Source organism: Opisthocomus hoazin, chromosome 17 (genome assembly GCF_030867145.1).
Source record: "Opisthocomus hoazin isolate bOpiHoa1 chromosome 17, bOpiHoa1.hap1, whole genome shotgun sequence".
In the NCBI taxonomy this organism is placed as follows: domain Eukaryota; kingdom Metazoa; phylum Chordata; class Aves; order Opisthocomiformes; family Opisthocomidae; genus Opisthocomus; species Opisthocomus hoazin.
In genome coordinates this window covers 1587613-1602273 of record NC_134430.1, presented here as the reverse complement: position 1 = coordinate 1602273, position 14661 = coordinate 1587613, and the positions used below count along the sequence as shown (strand labels likewise).

General features: G+C 49.7%; 1 protein-coding gene across 1 annotated transcript in view; it reads right to left on the bottom strand.

Annotated features, from left to right (window-relative positions):
• Positions 1-1857: 1857 nt before the first annotated feature.
• The window catches only part of KIAA0319L (KIAA0319 like), a 32666-nt gene continuing 19862 nt past the window's right edge, over positions 1858-14661 (bottom strand). The window contains exons 10-21 of the mRNA XM_075437692.1: positions 14067-14295; positions 12801-12924; positions 12109-12241; positions 11073-11221; positions 10614-10765; positions 10284-10422; positions 9771-9930; positions 7597-7739; positions 6624-6746; positions 6011-6101; positions 5561-5652; positions 1858-3573 (exon numbers count right to left, since the gene is read on the bottom strand). Of these exons, the coding sequence (XP_075293807.1) occupies positions 3386-3573; positions 5561-5652; positions 6011-6101; positions 6624-6746; positions 7597-7739; positions 9771-9930; positions 10284-10422; positions 10614-10765; positions 11073-11221; positions 12109-12241; positions 12801-12924; positions 14067-14295 (1723 nt within the window). The 3' untranslated portion in view covers positions 1858-3385. The remainder of the gene's footprint in view (positions 3574-5560; positions 5653-6010; positions 6102-6623; positions 6747-7596; positions 7740-9770; positions 9931-10283; positions 10423-10613; positions 10766-11072; positions 11222-12108; positions 12242-12800; positions 12925-14066; positions 14296-14661) is intronic.

Here is a 14661-nt window from a genome sequence, read left to right as displayed (position 1 = left end):
AAGAAACATTTTGTTTAAAAAAATTACTTTTCCTGTTGATCCAAGTATCACTGCAATCAACAAACCTTGTTAAACCACAGTTCAGACAGGCTGGGCAGCCCCTGCTACACAAAACCACGAAGAAAAGATTTAAGAGCAAACTATTTTAAAACTAGATCGCAACATTTGCCCCAAAGATCTTAACTAGTGTTTGAACATGTTAAAGAAGAAAATAAAATCAAGTGATGCTGATGGTTCCTCTAACAGATGTCTCGGCTTTTAACTTCCACACACGGGTAACTTCTGGCCAGTGTCTAATTGTGAAATCATCGCGCATAGCAATGCAGAACCCTTCCCCGGCAAGGTCAGCCCCGCTCGCGGCGCTCGGGCAACAAACCCACAGCGACCGCAGCGGTGCCACGGGGGAGGAGGAGAGGGCAGCAAGGGATTTCAGCGAGCGCGCGGGCTCTGCGGGCTGGCACCGCGGGCGAGGGCTGCAGGAACGCCGCGCTAAAGCAGAGGGCCCGGGCCAGGGGCTCGTGCGCTGGGCCAGGGGCTACGGCCACAGCCTGGCAGGGTCCCCTCGCCGCCGGCCCTCAAGCTCCATCGCGGCTGGGCTGCGGGGCATCCCCGGTTCTCGCAGCCCGGGAATGCCAACGGGAGCCAGGAGTGCACGGGGAGCTCGCGCCCACAAACCTCCACCCATGATGAGAAACGGCTGAGGAGCGAGGCGGCCGTCCCCGCCACCGCCCAGCCCAAACCCAGCCCTCGCGGCCGTGCTGCCAGCCGACCGAAGCACCCCAGCCTGGCACTCGTTACCCCCCGAGCAATGGAAGAAGAAAATAACTCTGCCAAACCAAGGTGCTGGCGTGACGGCTGCGCAGGTTTCAATTCTTCCCTCTTCCACAAGAAGAGGCCAGCCTTGCCCCAAAGCAGACCGCGTCCCCCGCGAGGGTACTGACCTCTGCAGCAACGAGCCCCCGCAGCCCGCGCGCTCGAGGGCAGGGGGACGGGGGCTGCCCCGGGACGAGCAGCAGCAGGGGCGCAGACAGCACACGCCCCGAGGACCAGAACCGGCCAGAGTCCAAGGGCTCTGCTCCAACAGCACGAAACGCTCCCAGGCAGAGCCCCGGGACCGCGCCCGACCCCTCCCCGCAGCTCCAAAACCCCATTTTCTCGTCGCTTCTTCATCTCCCACCCAAAGGAAGGGAGATGCATCCGAGGGTGGCGTCACCCAAGAGTTAAGCGTCCGGCCATCGCACGGCTCGCGGAGGCACAGCCCGTCGGCCGGCCCCATGTGTGTCCGGAGGGAAGGAGCCGCTGGGAGAGCGGGCGCAGGAGCTGCCTGGGAATCACAGAATCCCAGCATGGCAGGGGTTGGCAGGGCCCTCTGGGGGTCACCCAGCCCAACCCCCTGCCCAAGCAGGGTCACCCAGAGCAGGGGGCACAGCACCGCGTCCAGGCAGGGCTGGAATATCTCCAGAGAAGGAGACTCCACAGCCTCCCTGGGCAGCCTGGGCCAGGGCTCCGTCACCCTCAGAGGGAAGAAGTTCTTCCTCGGGTTCAGCTGGAGCTTCCTCTGCTTCAGTTTGTGCCCGTTGCCCCTTGTCCTGTCGCTGGGCACCACTGGAAAGAGTCTGGCCCCGTCCTCCTGACCCCCACCCTGCAGATATTTGTAAGCATAAATTAGGTCCCCTAAGGGAAGGGGAAGCCTGGCTCGGAGCACCAGACCGAGGAGCCGGAGGGTGGCCCGGGCCGTGCCCGGCCGAGGCGGGAGGGCACAGGGCTAATGCCTGGGTGCTGGGGAGAGCAGCAGGCTCCAGCGCCGGCGCAAGACAGCCGATTGCCCAGCAAAACAAACTTCGCAGCAGCCACGACCACATTCAGCGAGGGGACAGGCCCTCGCGTTCAATAGTGTTTAATCTTCATCTAGCTCAACACAAATCAGTAGTGCAGCAATATAAATACAACCGAGGAAGTTACAGCCTTTTGGCTTTCATAGGTCAAAAAAAAAGCCAATGAAACAAGTTTCCAGTTTTTAAATTAAACACAAAGAAAGGCAATAAGCTGCCCACCCACCCACAGAGGAGCAGCGGCATCCTTCATGCCAGTGCGAGGCCGATTTCTGCCCGAGGACAGGGGTGCAACTCACGCAAGCAGCACAGTGAGACGAGGGAGCGGGTACGGGAAGGATGGCCCCGCACCTCCTCCCAGCGCCGCGGCAGCGGGGACGCAGGGCCACTGCCCGCTGGCACTCACCAGGCGATGCCCTCGGGTACCAACAGTTCCCTTTTCCACCGACCAAAGGACGCCGAGCGTGTGCTTCGCACCGCGCTGGGAGCACGCAAGGCTCTTCAGCCGTAACAGCACGGGGCGGCTGAGCTGCCAGCCAGAGCGAGCAGCCGGCTGCCGGGAACTGAAGAGATCAGTCCCCCCCTTGCCTGGGTTGTGCAAATTTTAAGGAAAAAACCCCACAGTATATGGCGTTTCGTAACTGAGATATGATGAACATCCAGACTCACGGACGGCTTGGTGACCACCAGCAGGCGCTGGGGCCGCCGAAGATCTCACAGCTTTGGAATTAAGCCAGATGTTAGACCCAGGTACCAGAGGCGGGTGTCCCCTCCCGGCTCTCGTACCCAGCAGGAGAGCTTGCTGCAGGAGGGGGTCTCCTAGCCCAGCCAAATACCACCGACAGGTCAGCTTTTCACACCGGAACAGGCACCGTGTCACCAACACTCCCAGTGAGAAAAGCCTGACTGTAATTTAGAACAGCTACAAAACCCTCTCCTACCTGCAGGCTGATGGAGTGTGACCATAGCATTTAGATTCCCCCTCCTCTACACTCCAGAACAGCCAAGTGCATATGAAAGGACAAATCTAAATTAAAATAGTGCTTAAACCATTAGGGAAGGTGGGAGTGAAAGAGAAGAAAGCTGTTCGACAGCAAAAGTAGCCCACGGTAGGCTACTGGAGCCTGAAGGGAGCTCCGAGCACAGCTCAAAGCACAGCCCTGACCTTCCTTCTCCGAGGACCTCCCAAGGCAAACGAGCTGGAAGTCCATGGGTGTTTTCCTGCCCTGCGTCCCGAGGTGGGGCTGGCGGGTCCTGCACCTTCACAGTTGCTCCAAGTGGTTCTGTCCTGCCGCGCTCCAGACGCCAGCTCTGTCTTTCCTGACGCTTCGCCTGGGCTTCACAGTTGCCTTCTCCCTTTGATTTCCCTTGAAGTTCAAATTCAAGTACAACCAGTTTTAACTGAATGAAAAGAAACCCACAAAAAGAAAGTTATTTTCTGTGAAACAAGTTAGCAGCGTTGTCCTAATCAAACCGGGCTCCAAAGGCCCTTGTAGGGTAAGGACAGGAGGGGCCTTTCCCGCCGAGCTCCAGCAAACGGCTCCGGAGGGCAGCTATAGGATTTCCTCCCTCTGGTTCTTGGGTTTGGGCGTCACTTGTCCATTGCGCAAGGAGCCGTTCTGGCTCCGGAGCAGTTTCCCTTTTTCACGGTCAGGCCACGTGAAGATGGCTTCATCGCTGTCCAGCTCAGACTCCGAATGCATCAGGCTAGTGTTGAGGACCTGGGCCTTCTGTCTGCCGCCTTGGAAGGAGAGAGATTCCCAGGTTAAAAATAATTTTAATACTGGTCAGCCACCTCCCCCTACTCCATTCCCTCTAAGTCTCCTTTTCCCATCGCATCAAAGGGGCAGCCCAGTCAGCCTTTCCCGTGTCCATCACTCATTCCTCCAAAAGCTGAAGCCAAAGTGATCCCGTTTCAGACACTCTGGCATGCAGAGGTCACGGAGACTCTTCGAGACAGTGCAAAGCACAACAGGTAGGAAAGCAAATTACATTACCAGAAGGGGCTGAGAGTATACGTGGGAGCTTTGTCTCCCTGACCTTGCTCAGGGCATTGCCTAGAAAGCTCTCCGAGGGCTAAAGGCTGTAGTAAAGAGAACATGCAGGTGTGTGAGGGAAGATCACTGCGTTCTTACTACCCTCCCTACTCTCACCTCTGCTTCTCTTGCCTGCAAGGGAAGAGAGATAAATTAGCAGGCTGAATTTAGATTAATGCACAAGGACAGGAGAGACACATTCACTGGTACTGTCAGCAGAGGAAATATTTAAATTTAGCTTTTTCTTAATGGAGAAATGCAACATCCCCTTTATTAGCAGAACACTCCCTGGACGTATCTAGCAGGGAAACAGACTTTGGTCAGCAGCCAGCCTCGGAAGCAGCAAGATGAGTTTAAGTTACCAGAGAGCAAAGGGCTGCCACAGACTTCAGAACAACGAGCCCTTTATTTAACAGCGGGGCTCTGCCGTGCAAGGTGACAGATGGTCGGATTACAGCAGAGTTGGGTGCTGAGGGAGGAGAAAACACCCGGTTTTTCTTCAGGGGCATCCGTATTTGTGCGGCTGGGACGGCCCAGTTCTCAGAGGAATTGTCCGGTCAGCGCTGTCGCTGCAATGCCCTCCAACGCTGCCGTCAGGCACTGTTCGCGTTGCTGGAACACCACGAAATGGGCTAATACCAAGACGGGCAGTTATTTTCCACTGGCAAACAAGGATCAGGGACTATTTTCCAGAGGCAACTAAAATAACCCCTCCTCTACACAGAACCAGGACGCACGCTTGCATCCGCAACGCGTGTTTCAGCAGCTGCGGCGCTGCCTGGCGTCTGGGGGGTTGGGCTTCGCACACCCCTCCCCATGTCTCCCCCCGGTCCTGCTCCGTCAGCAGGGGACACGGCTCCACTCAGGTATCAGCCAGGATCGCAGCAAAAGGGCTCCAGCCTGAAATAACCCCACGGTCTTTGCAAAGCACCTGACCAGCACTCCTGAGGACAGCAACGCAGCCAGGAAAATGCTGGCTACGAACACCGAAGACAGACGACTGCCCTTCTGGAATGGGCCACCGGGCCTGTGCCCACGTAGAGCCCCGAGGACTTCGGGGGTCTCTCCCCTACAACAACCCTCTGTTTTTTCCAGGAAAAAACAAAATGTGAAACTTTGAGCCTGATGCTCACGAGGGCAAGAGCGAATAAATCTACAAACAAGTGATTTGGAGTGGCAGATTCTGGGGGCAGAATCAAACACGGCTCTCTCCAGTCCATGAGTATTTGCAGGCTGCTTTCAGGCGTCCCGTGGCTCACAAGCTAAAGGCGATCAGTTGGGTGGAATGCCTAGTGACACCAAATTCGTGCTTTGCTGTAGAGGCAGGAATTGCAAATTGGCAAGAAGCAAACTACCAGAACCAAGTGGAAAGGCTTTAGAGCAAGAGAAGGTACAGCCAGGACCCAGTTTTGGGCTTCCTGGATCAGCTTTCACGCATCCACTTACTGCTACTGTGACAGGAAGTGGAGATGCCAAGACCAGGCAGTTTCAGCCCCAATTTCTAAACCAAAGAGGTCGATAACTTGACTAAATACCCTGTCCACAGATCTGAAACAAGCTCTTGGACCTCCTGACACTCGTCTGTCAGAGCCTAACACCACGGTTGTTCCACTCTGTGATTTCAAGCCCACTGAGGAAGAGTGTTCTCAGTCAGCATTCCGAAACACCGCGCTCTGCCCTCTCATGTTTTACCTGCTTTGGGATTTGGTTTTAACTCCAGGCTTTCTTGATCCGTTGCATCCAAAATCTTGTATTTGCTTTTTCTTTTGGATTTTCCTTTTCGTCTAAAGGGAAGAAAAGGAATTAAGAGGCAGGCCATTTCTAAAAAAGCCAGAAAAAAAAACAACTCTGATCTTCAAAGCCAGAGTACTTGCTTATTTCAGATCATGTTCGTATCAGAAAGCAAGACATTAAAAACATTGCTTTAGTTGGACATTTATAGGCTAATCCAAATCTTGCTTCTTAACTGAAGCCAGACTTCTAGGACTTCAACGTTTCACTTGAAACAGTGAGTGACAAAAACCAACATCCCAGGGCTAAGCAGACGACCTGCTGGGACGATGGGCTGGAATCGTTCACCTCCTAACGCAGCTGCTTGGCTCTGCAGCAGGGACACAGCGGGGGTTACGGCCTCAGCCCCACCTCTTGCAACAGCAGATCACCATCCAGGAGAAGATTCCGCAGGCAACCACAATGACGAAAGATGCAATGATCACATACAGCACGCTCCACTCTGCAAGCAAAACACCCCAGAGATACAGACGTGTTGGCACCTCATGCCGTGGTCAGTGTGCGCTTTAGATGACCGTTCTCGAGAAAGAAAAAGCAAGACCTGCCCCTCTGAGAATGAGAGGCTAGCACCCGTCACTGCCAGCACCACCAACTCCCCGTGGAAGGCAGACCCTTGAGATCCAGTGTGCGGACTCGCTGCCCAAGGGCATTTTTCAGCGTGTGTTGATTTACTAAATTTGCTTTCCTGTGGCAGGAAAGTCTCTGTAGGGGCACGACAGAAAAGAGGTCTGATTTATACACTAAGAACGGACTTCACCGAGAGGGTCCGAAGAGGAGCTGCTTCCCTACCACGTAGCGTCTGCCTAGAAGGTACGGTGTCGTGAGACCAGGGCAGGGACGGTCTCCTTGTGTGAGCACCACGCCAGAGATACCGGGAGAAAGCGGGTACCTGTCACTGCCCACCCGGGGTTTCAAACACTGTTTGCTTTCCAGGGGTGAACAACCGCAGGGAGGCTGCACGTACCACAGTTGCTCTCGCCGTCCCCCATCTGCACCCTGATGAAGTTCTCCATCCAGAAAGGGTCACAGACGCAGCGCTTGGTGAAGGAGTCACAGCGACCGTGCTCGGAGCAGTTCAGCTGACACGCTACGGACCAAAACCAGCAAGGTGAACGAAACGACTTGCAGGCGAGGCAAAAACGGGGCAGTACAGCTCAATATGCCCAGCCCCCACGGGCTCTGACCTGAATCTCACCGCTCTGTACTTCACCCTCAGCTTCGCTGCAAGAACTGCAAACGTAGCACCGAGGTCTCATGCCAGATCAGAGTCCTGCTTCACTAACAATGCAACACCCATAACGTGCTAAGAAAATTTTGCCTAACACATCATGATTTTCATATAAAAGTTATGGAATTTCTATACTTATTAAATAAATATTTTAAAATAAGGTTTTGATTTTCAAAGTCAAACCCAGCCCGTGAGACAGACTACAAGAAACAAATGGATCCTCTACAGTGACCGAACTTTTGAAGGCCACAAAGTTGTAAGCTCAAGAAGCCATGAAAATAATTACTTTATGTAATTCTAAAGTATCCAACTGATCAGCACATGATCCTCATAGGGCAGAGCTCATAAAAAGAAAAAAAGCGCTAATGTAAACTTGTAAAAAACTGACAGAAGTGAAACATTTCCTGCAGACAGATGTATGTGCCGGAGTGGAAAGGACTGTGTTCACAGCTACCAAGATCTGTGGCTTTCTTGTTTTCAGTATGAGACTCAGTTCATTGGCTGTATTGCATTCACACTATATTTTAGCTTCTTAAGTACCAATCTGCTTTCGATTTTGTGAATTCTTATCTTCCCAGCAACATTACTGGAGTGAGCGTGTACGTGCTAACACCACCTGCGTGTGGGCACACGCGAAGGTCCTCATTCTTGCAGGCATCTGAGAAGACAGGAAAAGATGTTGGCTCGTACCACAGTGACTCTTACTTACTGACTGTGTTGATTTCTAACGCCCGGAAGATGAGGAAGTCTGGCTGTTGTTTCCGTAGTTCGTTCTTCAGCGTCCAGGCTACCTCTCGTCCTTTGAATATCTGATGGGGAAGCTGGTTCTGTACAAAAAACACCATCTTCGTGCTGGAAGTCAGACAAAAAATATTATCTGCTGCTTCTCCAGACACCAGGTAGAGAGCCATTCTCCCCAGTCTGGCATTAGAGGGATTTATTCAGAATCCCAAATTTATTTGAAGGCCAGACTTCTGGCTCCATCTTGAAAGCAATAATCGTAGACCTGGTCACACAGCAGAAAACCCGCTGGGACATCCAATACATCCATATTTTCAAAGCTAAGGCTGGACTATTCTTGAGTTTGCTAATCAAGCACATCTTTCCACGTTCACGCTATGCATGCAAATCCTCAGACTTTAAGGCCCTGCCATTTTCATCATCTCTTCCCTCCCTCCCTGTGGGATCCTTAGACCTTACCACGCGTGGAACCTGGGGGCTCATTTAACTGCACAGCGCACAGCTCCAGCACCAGAGAAGACAGTGAAGGTTTACAGTCTTTTGCAAAGCTTAGTTTGAATGCGCAGTGTGTTACAGCCAGAAGAAGCACAGCTGTGGAGGATACTGTATTCTGCATCTTTTATAGCATTAACTTCACGAGAGAACTTGCTCCCCTTGGCTCGCTAGCCTGGCAGAGCCCTGTGTATCCTTCAGATTCACAAAAGGATGCATGGATGTTTCAGATTTATTACTACCAGTGAGCCTATGGGTCAAAAGGATATTAGTGAAGCCCTCAGAGTATGTGGAAAAAAAACAGCAGCCGGAGGAAAAGGATATTTTTTTTAAACAGCACAGGTTACTTTGATAGTTGAGGCAAAAATGGGATTCTAAGGCCATCTGGCAGCAAATAATCTCTGCTCATAAAACACTTCCCACTCTTCTGTCTATTTAATAAACGCATAAACGGACGAAGCATCCCTTACTTGAATCCCTTACTTGCCTTGCTCATTGAAGAACAGTGGCAACCGGTCACGGCAGAGATAGAACGGTAGCACTGCAACAGAAAGTGCTGGCTCTTCTCTTCTGAGCTCTTTAAGTTTGCACGGACAATGAATTCTGATTTTACTGCTACAGCAGGCAACGTGGACACGAAGGAATCGATACATTACTGAACTCAGGGAGGTCTGAAGTACAACTGCAGATTTATTGCTGACTTGCTACATGACTTTAAGCACATCCCTTAAATCTTTTTCAGTGCTTTACCTACCTTAGGACTACTCCCTGTTTAGTAAAAATCAAGTGCAATATTGCACTCATTTCAACAGATTACCACTCTGCCCCTGATAAGCTTGTTGCCATGCCACTCATGCATACTCAGGCATCCTCAAACACACCTACGGTAACGACGGACTGCTGTTGGGACGAGATACGTGCAGCTACGGCTGTGACCACGCTACAGCGCCAGTCGCTGAAGTTCTCTGCAGAACGGTGAATCTCCCAGACCCGCCGTTGTGCAGAGGTGGAAAGCTGAACTCGGTCAGGTGCTTTCATGCCAAAGCAGCATGGACAGGATCCAGCTGGGCTGAACCACCCCTCGTACGACTGGCTGGTTACTGTGCTTGGGGCTGAGCAACACTGTCCAGGCACTCCACGTGTCCCAGGCCTATGGCCCTGCCTATGAGCAAACTGCCTCTTGTTTACAGGAGACCAGCTAATATAAAACTACAAAGCTGGCATGGAGGGCTGCTGCGAGGGGGGTTGCTACACCACCGCCTCTGGTGTGGCATCCATGTTTCACCAAACTGCTCTGTACCAAGCCCCATTATTTGTCCAGTTACCAGTCACAGCTGTAGAACATCCTTTAGATAGTCTTCACAATTTTCAAAACCACATCAGATTAGTTCTTACTTTATAGATTTGGGGGGCAAAGACATTAGCAGCAGCAAACAGCTTTTGGGGACAATGCACTATCTCCAGAAGGAAAAGATGCCCAGGACCTGCTTGGGAACACATCTCCTCTGATCTGAGTAAGCAGGAATATCAATTTTAAGCAACATCTCGACATGTTCCAATTACTCCATTTGCTTCCCAAAAGAAAACAGCCCTTGGTCTACTAAACCCTCCAGCAATCTCCCTCCCTGTACACTCACAGAGGAAGCCTACCTTTGTTCCGTGTACGGCTGGATTTTCTGCACAGTGATGTCCGAGTCGAGGACCCCCAGGAGAACGCCTATTTGTCGGATGAACATGCCCTTCTGCCTCTCCGTCAGCTGGCTGACATTAACATCCAGGATCATCTCCACAAGGTTATTTTTCCTAGGATCTAGTGAGGATGTAGATGAGATAACAGAGATCTTTAGAACTTCTATTGAACAGTCTGAGTACAAGTCAGGTTTCTAGTATCTTTCCAGAATGTTTCTGTTTTGGCCACCAAATTACAGAATCTCAGTGCAGAAAGGGATACAAGTCTATGACTTTCCAGGTAACAGTGAGCAGTAAGAGTGAGCCCCCAAGAACCACCAGAAAATACAATCACATACCCCAAAACTGTTGACCAATCACAGTTCTGAGCCGGACAAGACGACAGACTTTACCTCAGTACACTGCATCCAGACAAACAGCGGGCTTGCTAGTGCGCTGTCGGCAAATGTGGTAGAGCAGAAAACCCAGACTCACCAGGTTTGACTTCCACTGTGGTCCTTTCCACATCACTCTCTCCTTTGGCATCTGTTACTCTGAGGTGGAATGTGTAGGTCCCTTCTACCAGATTGGACAGGAGAAGGACAGGATGATGGTCTGAATTATTTAGGACTTCCTGGAAGGCAGAGCAAAATCAGTACCAGGAAACAAAGGATGAAACTAGCATGACAGGTCATCATATTTACAGGTATCACTACAAGGCACCAGGTGCGACAACGAGCTTTGCATTTCCTTGGGTGCTGTCAATGCTACCTTTCACTGACTTTCGTGACGCTGGAGACTGACATTTAAAAAAAGAAATCTCACCCCAGCTGCAGGGCTCCCCTCGTCCCGGGTCCACAGGTAGCTGACAATTCCCTTATCATCAGAGGACTTGGATCCATCTAACTCAGCTGTATTTGTGGGCAAGGTGATGACAACATTGCCAGCAATCTTTGCGACTGGCGGCTTGTTTATCTCTAAGCAAACAGAAAAAAAGCAGTTAGAGAAAAATCTGGCAACGCCCAATCAAAACCTACTGCGTTACATCTCCACTCTAGCCCAGAAATCCCTATCTCACGCTGCGGGCAGAGAAAGGAAGTTACGTCCTGCAGGATGTAGCTGAAGATAACGTTCCTTCAGAAAAGGGTAGAGAAGGTCATTTCAGTGCTCTCCACATCAATTTTCACCCACTCCTTACTCTTCTTGTGCCTCTGAACACAGGTTTCGCTGAAGTGCTCAGCGATAACCCGTGTCTCCGGCAGCTCTGCTCACGGCTGGACATACCTTCTTTCACAATGACGTTGACCGAGCTTTGGCTCTGCAAGTTCCTCTCATCTTTAACTGTCAGAGTAAATTCGTATGTGCCAACTTGAAGGCCTGTTACAGTGGCAATGCTGCTGTTGGCGTTCTCCAGCTTGACACCATCTGGGCCCCTAACCAAGGCAGAAGAGGATCAGTACAGACCATGGGAGCTAGCCTCACACCGAACAGGAGGCTCAAGCCCAAGCAGAGTTTATGGGGGTGCAGACAGACAGTTGCCTGGAAATACAGAGTCCATGACAAAGAGCAAAATTATTTTCTCCAGTTACAGCAAGATAATCAAAAGAGTAGGTGCAGCATTCAGAACAAAAAAACTGTAATTTCTGGTGGTTTAGCGTTTTGATTATTTTTAAACCAGGGGAGCACTGATACCAGCATTTAAGTAGGGTTTACAAAAAGTAGTACTTTCAGCAAAATTGGCTTGTGAACTGCACAATAAGCCATTTTTTTTTTTAAGAAAAGTTATAGAGCAAAAATAGTTCCTTCAGTTATAAAAGCTTTGCACAGACTTTGCAATAGCAAAGAGAAAAAGCTACTGCAAGTTGCTCATAGGCTTTTTCCTGAATTCCCTAAAGCACTCCAGGAACTTCAGAGTCTGAAGGGAAGCATGACAGTGCGAAGAGCACTGCCTCATTCAAATTCCTGCAAAAGGATCAAGTTAGAAGGCCCTGCTACTGCCTGATTACAAGAGTCCGGCCCTTCATACTGCCAAGACCACACCACACTGCTGTGATCCGAAGATGGCCAGACCCCTTTACGTGCCATAACCACACCTAGAATGGGAATCGGGCCTAGAGATGAAGGCAAAGGTATTTCTGATGCTCAAACAAACCTCCACCTCTCTCCAATTAAACACAAATCCTTGCCTCATTCTAGTCACTGGTGAAGCTTGTCAGGCCCAATGTGGGACTGAACACAAGGGAGGTGTGTGGGGGTGTGTCTTGTTTTAAATGAAAGACCTAGATCCTGGCATAAGAGCAGTCTGGAAGCTGATACACACCGGGTTTTTTCCCAGAGAAAGGAGACTATCTTCTGGTCATCCGAGCTCTTGCTGCCATCTAGAGTGGTGCTGTCCACAGGAAGAGTTAATTCTTTGTCTGGACCAGCATCCGCCTTTGGGGGCTTATTGTTCTCTGAAAAAGGATTGCAGTATTTTTCACACACATGCCATAAAAGGTGGAGCTTAAAACCCCAGCATTAAGAAGTTTCTCCATGATCCCTACTATATTTCTTGCCTGTTACCAACCTTGTACTAAGAGAAAGTGAGGTTAAAAACAGTTCAGAGTTCAGATCAGCGTTTCATTCCCACATCTGCAATAAAATGAGAATGAAACCCAGGAGTTCTCATTTTTGCTCTCATTCTCTAAGCATTATTCCACTTATCCTGCTCTTGTAGCAGGATCAAGCACTGTGAGCAGACAGCTGCTTGGAAATACAAACCTGCCATTATGGTGGGATAACGTCAGTTAGACTACGTTGCGTAAAGTAAGAGAACAGCCTAGAAAGGCAACATCCCTAGAAACTTTCTTCTGCTGATTTATCAGCAATATACCAGCCCAGAATGGGCCTAAATTAGAGCAGCTTTTCTGAAGGCAGCACAAAGCTACCGTAAGATCTAGAGTACGTTGACAGATTGATGCTCACCTCTAACCCCTGGAACGGAAGTGGGAAAAGCAGCTAAAGGCAGCTTACCTGGCTGGACTATGACAGTGACCTCCGCAGTGGACTGGTGCCCAGCAGAATCAGTCACTATGAGCTGGTAAGTGTAATCACCTTCTTGCATTGCAGAGAGCTGTAAGACTGGTGTCCTCACCCCCTTTGAGAAAACATATTCATGTATTAAGAAGAATATTTACACAGATGATGATAGACCAGAAGACTCTGCTTCTAAAACAACTATTATCAGCAGATTCTAGGGGCTTATTACTAACTCCTGCTACGAGGCCCAAGTCTGGGCCACTTAGGCCTGCAAGGCACTTACAGGTAAATTTATGCCCAGCAACAATGACACTGTTGTGGAACATCACAAGAGTAACACCATAAGGTGTTCAGACCTTTTGAGATTCAATAGTTAGCAACTCAAGCAAAACCTCTGGGAAGCCCTGTGCAAATCCTACACGTTGTGAACCTGATTCGCGGACTTTCTTATTCCATAAATTTGACAGTAGTAATAAACTTTAAAAGAAATATGATGACGTGGAAACAAGTTCCAGCTTTTACTGTGTAGGACTGAGGAGTGTCTGGCTAGTATCAGTTAAATTCAGACTAATTTAACTAACTTATTTTAGTTAATTTCTTTAATTTGATCTGACTTTAATTTCACTAAATTAAATTGAGGTTTGACTCAAAAGATCCAGTCCATTGTAGTCACCCAGCTAGAGAAAAACATGACCTGGCACAACGGCTTCTCCTGCAAATCTAAATGCCACCCTGACTGACACTGAGCTAAAGGATGACATTGTCTGGCTCCACAGCTGCTGATAGCACTGAAGCATCCCTATTATACCATCACTGATTTAGCTGTCCCTGATGTTCCGAGAAGTCAGCAACTGAACAGAGAAAGAACACACTTCCCTAGCAGCCGTATCGGTTCAAGCGAGAGATGTGGGTGTGATCATGTTGCGCTGAGACCTGCTGTACAGGACGTCAGAATCCAAAGCCATCAAGTTCTCATTTCTCTTAATCCTCCATTCTTGAGCAGTATTGAAGACTGCATTGCTCAAGAAAGGAAACAGGATGCCAGTGAAAACCTGTGGCTAGACTGGTGTCCCAGCTCAGCCACTAAGCCAACACCAGCTTCATGCAGCTTTAGTTTTAAGTATCTATTTAATCATCACATGCTTGCTCTGCAGGATTATAAGAGACATTTGTTAACAGCCATTTTAAAATGGTTTGATTATAGAAAAATAGCCAGCCAGTGAGAAATCCAGCGAATGAGTATGGGAGACCAGCACTGACCTGCATCTCCATCACCTTCCCTTTGCTGTTAGGGCTGAGCAGCCACTCATAGCTGACAATGCTGTGATCATCGGTGCTCTGGTTCCCGTAGAGGGTGATGGAGTTCTGAGGCAGGGTGATCACTTGGTTTGGGCCCGCATTTGCCACTGGAGGATAATCCACTGCTTTGTTCACAGTCAGGTTTGCAGTGGTGGAGTTGCTGGCACCATCCGAGTCCACCACTGTTAGACTGAAGAGGAAAAAAAAAGTGAAAGCAGTGAAGAGTCATGATTATCAGAGCTGAATACAAAACACTGGCTGGAGTTAAGTGAAATGCAAAAGAAGAGTTGGAAACTTAAGATGCTTCCACGGACAGGATAGAAATTTTTTTCAGGAGTGAAAAATACCCGTGGCTTGAGGAAACGGTGCTTTTTCGGAATAGTAACTTCCCCCAAATGCCCAATTATCAGCCTCAAAATGATGCACGAAATTCAACAATCACGTCCATCTCTAGCTTGAAATCTACTAACTAGTTCCAAGACAAAACTGTGCTAGTGAAAGATCATCAGCTTTCACACACACAGACGTGACAAAAAAGAGCTTCCGGAGTACGACA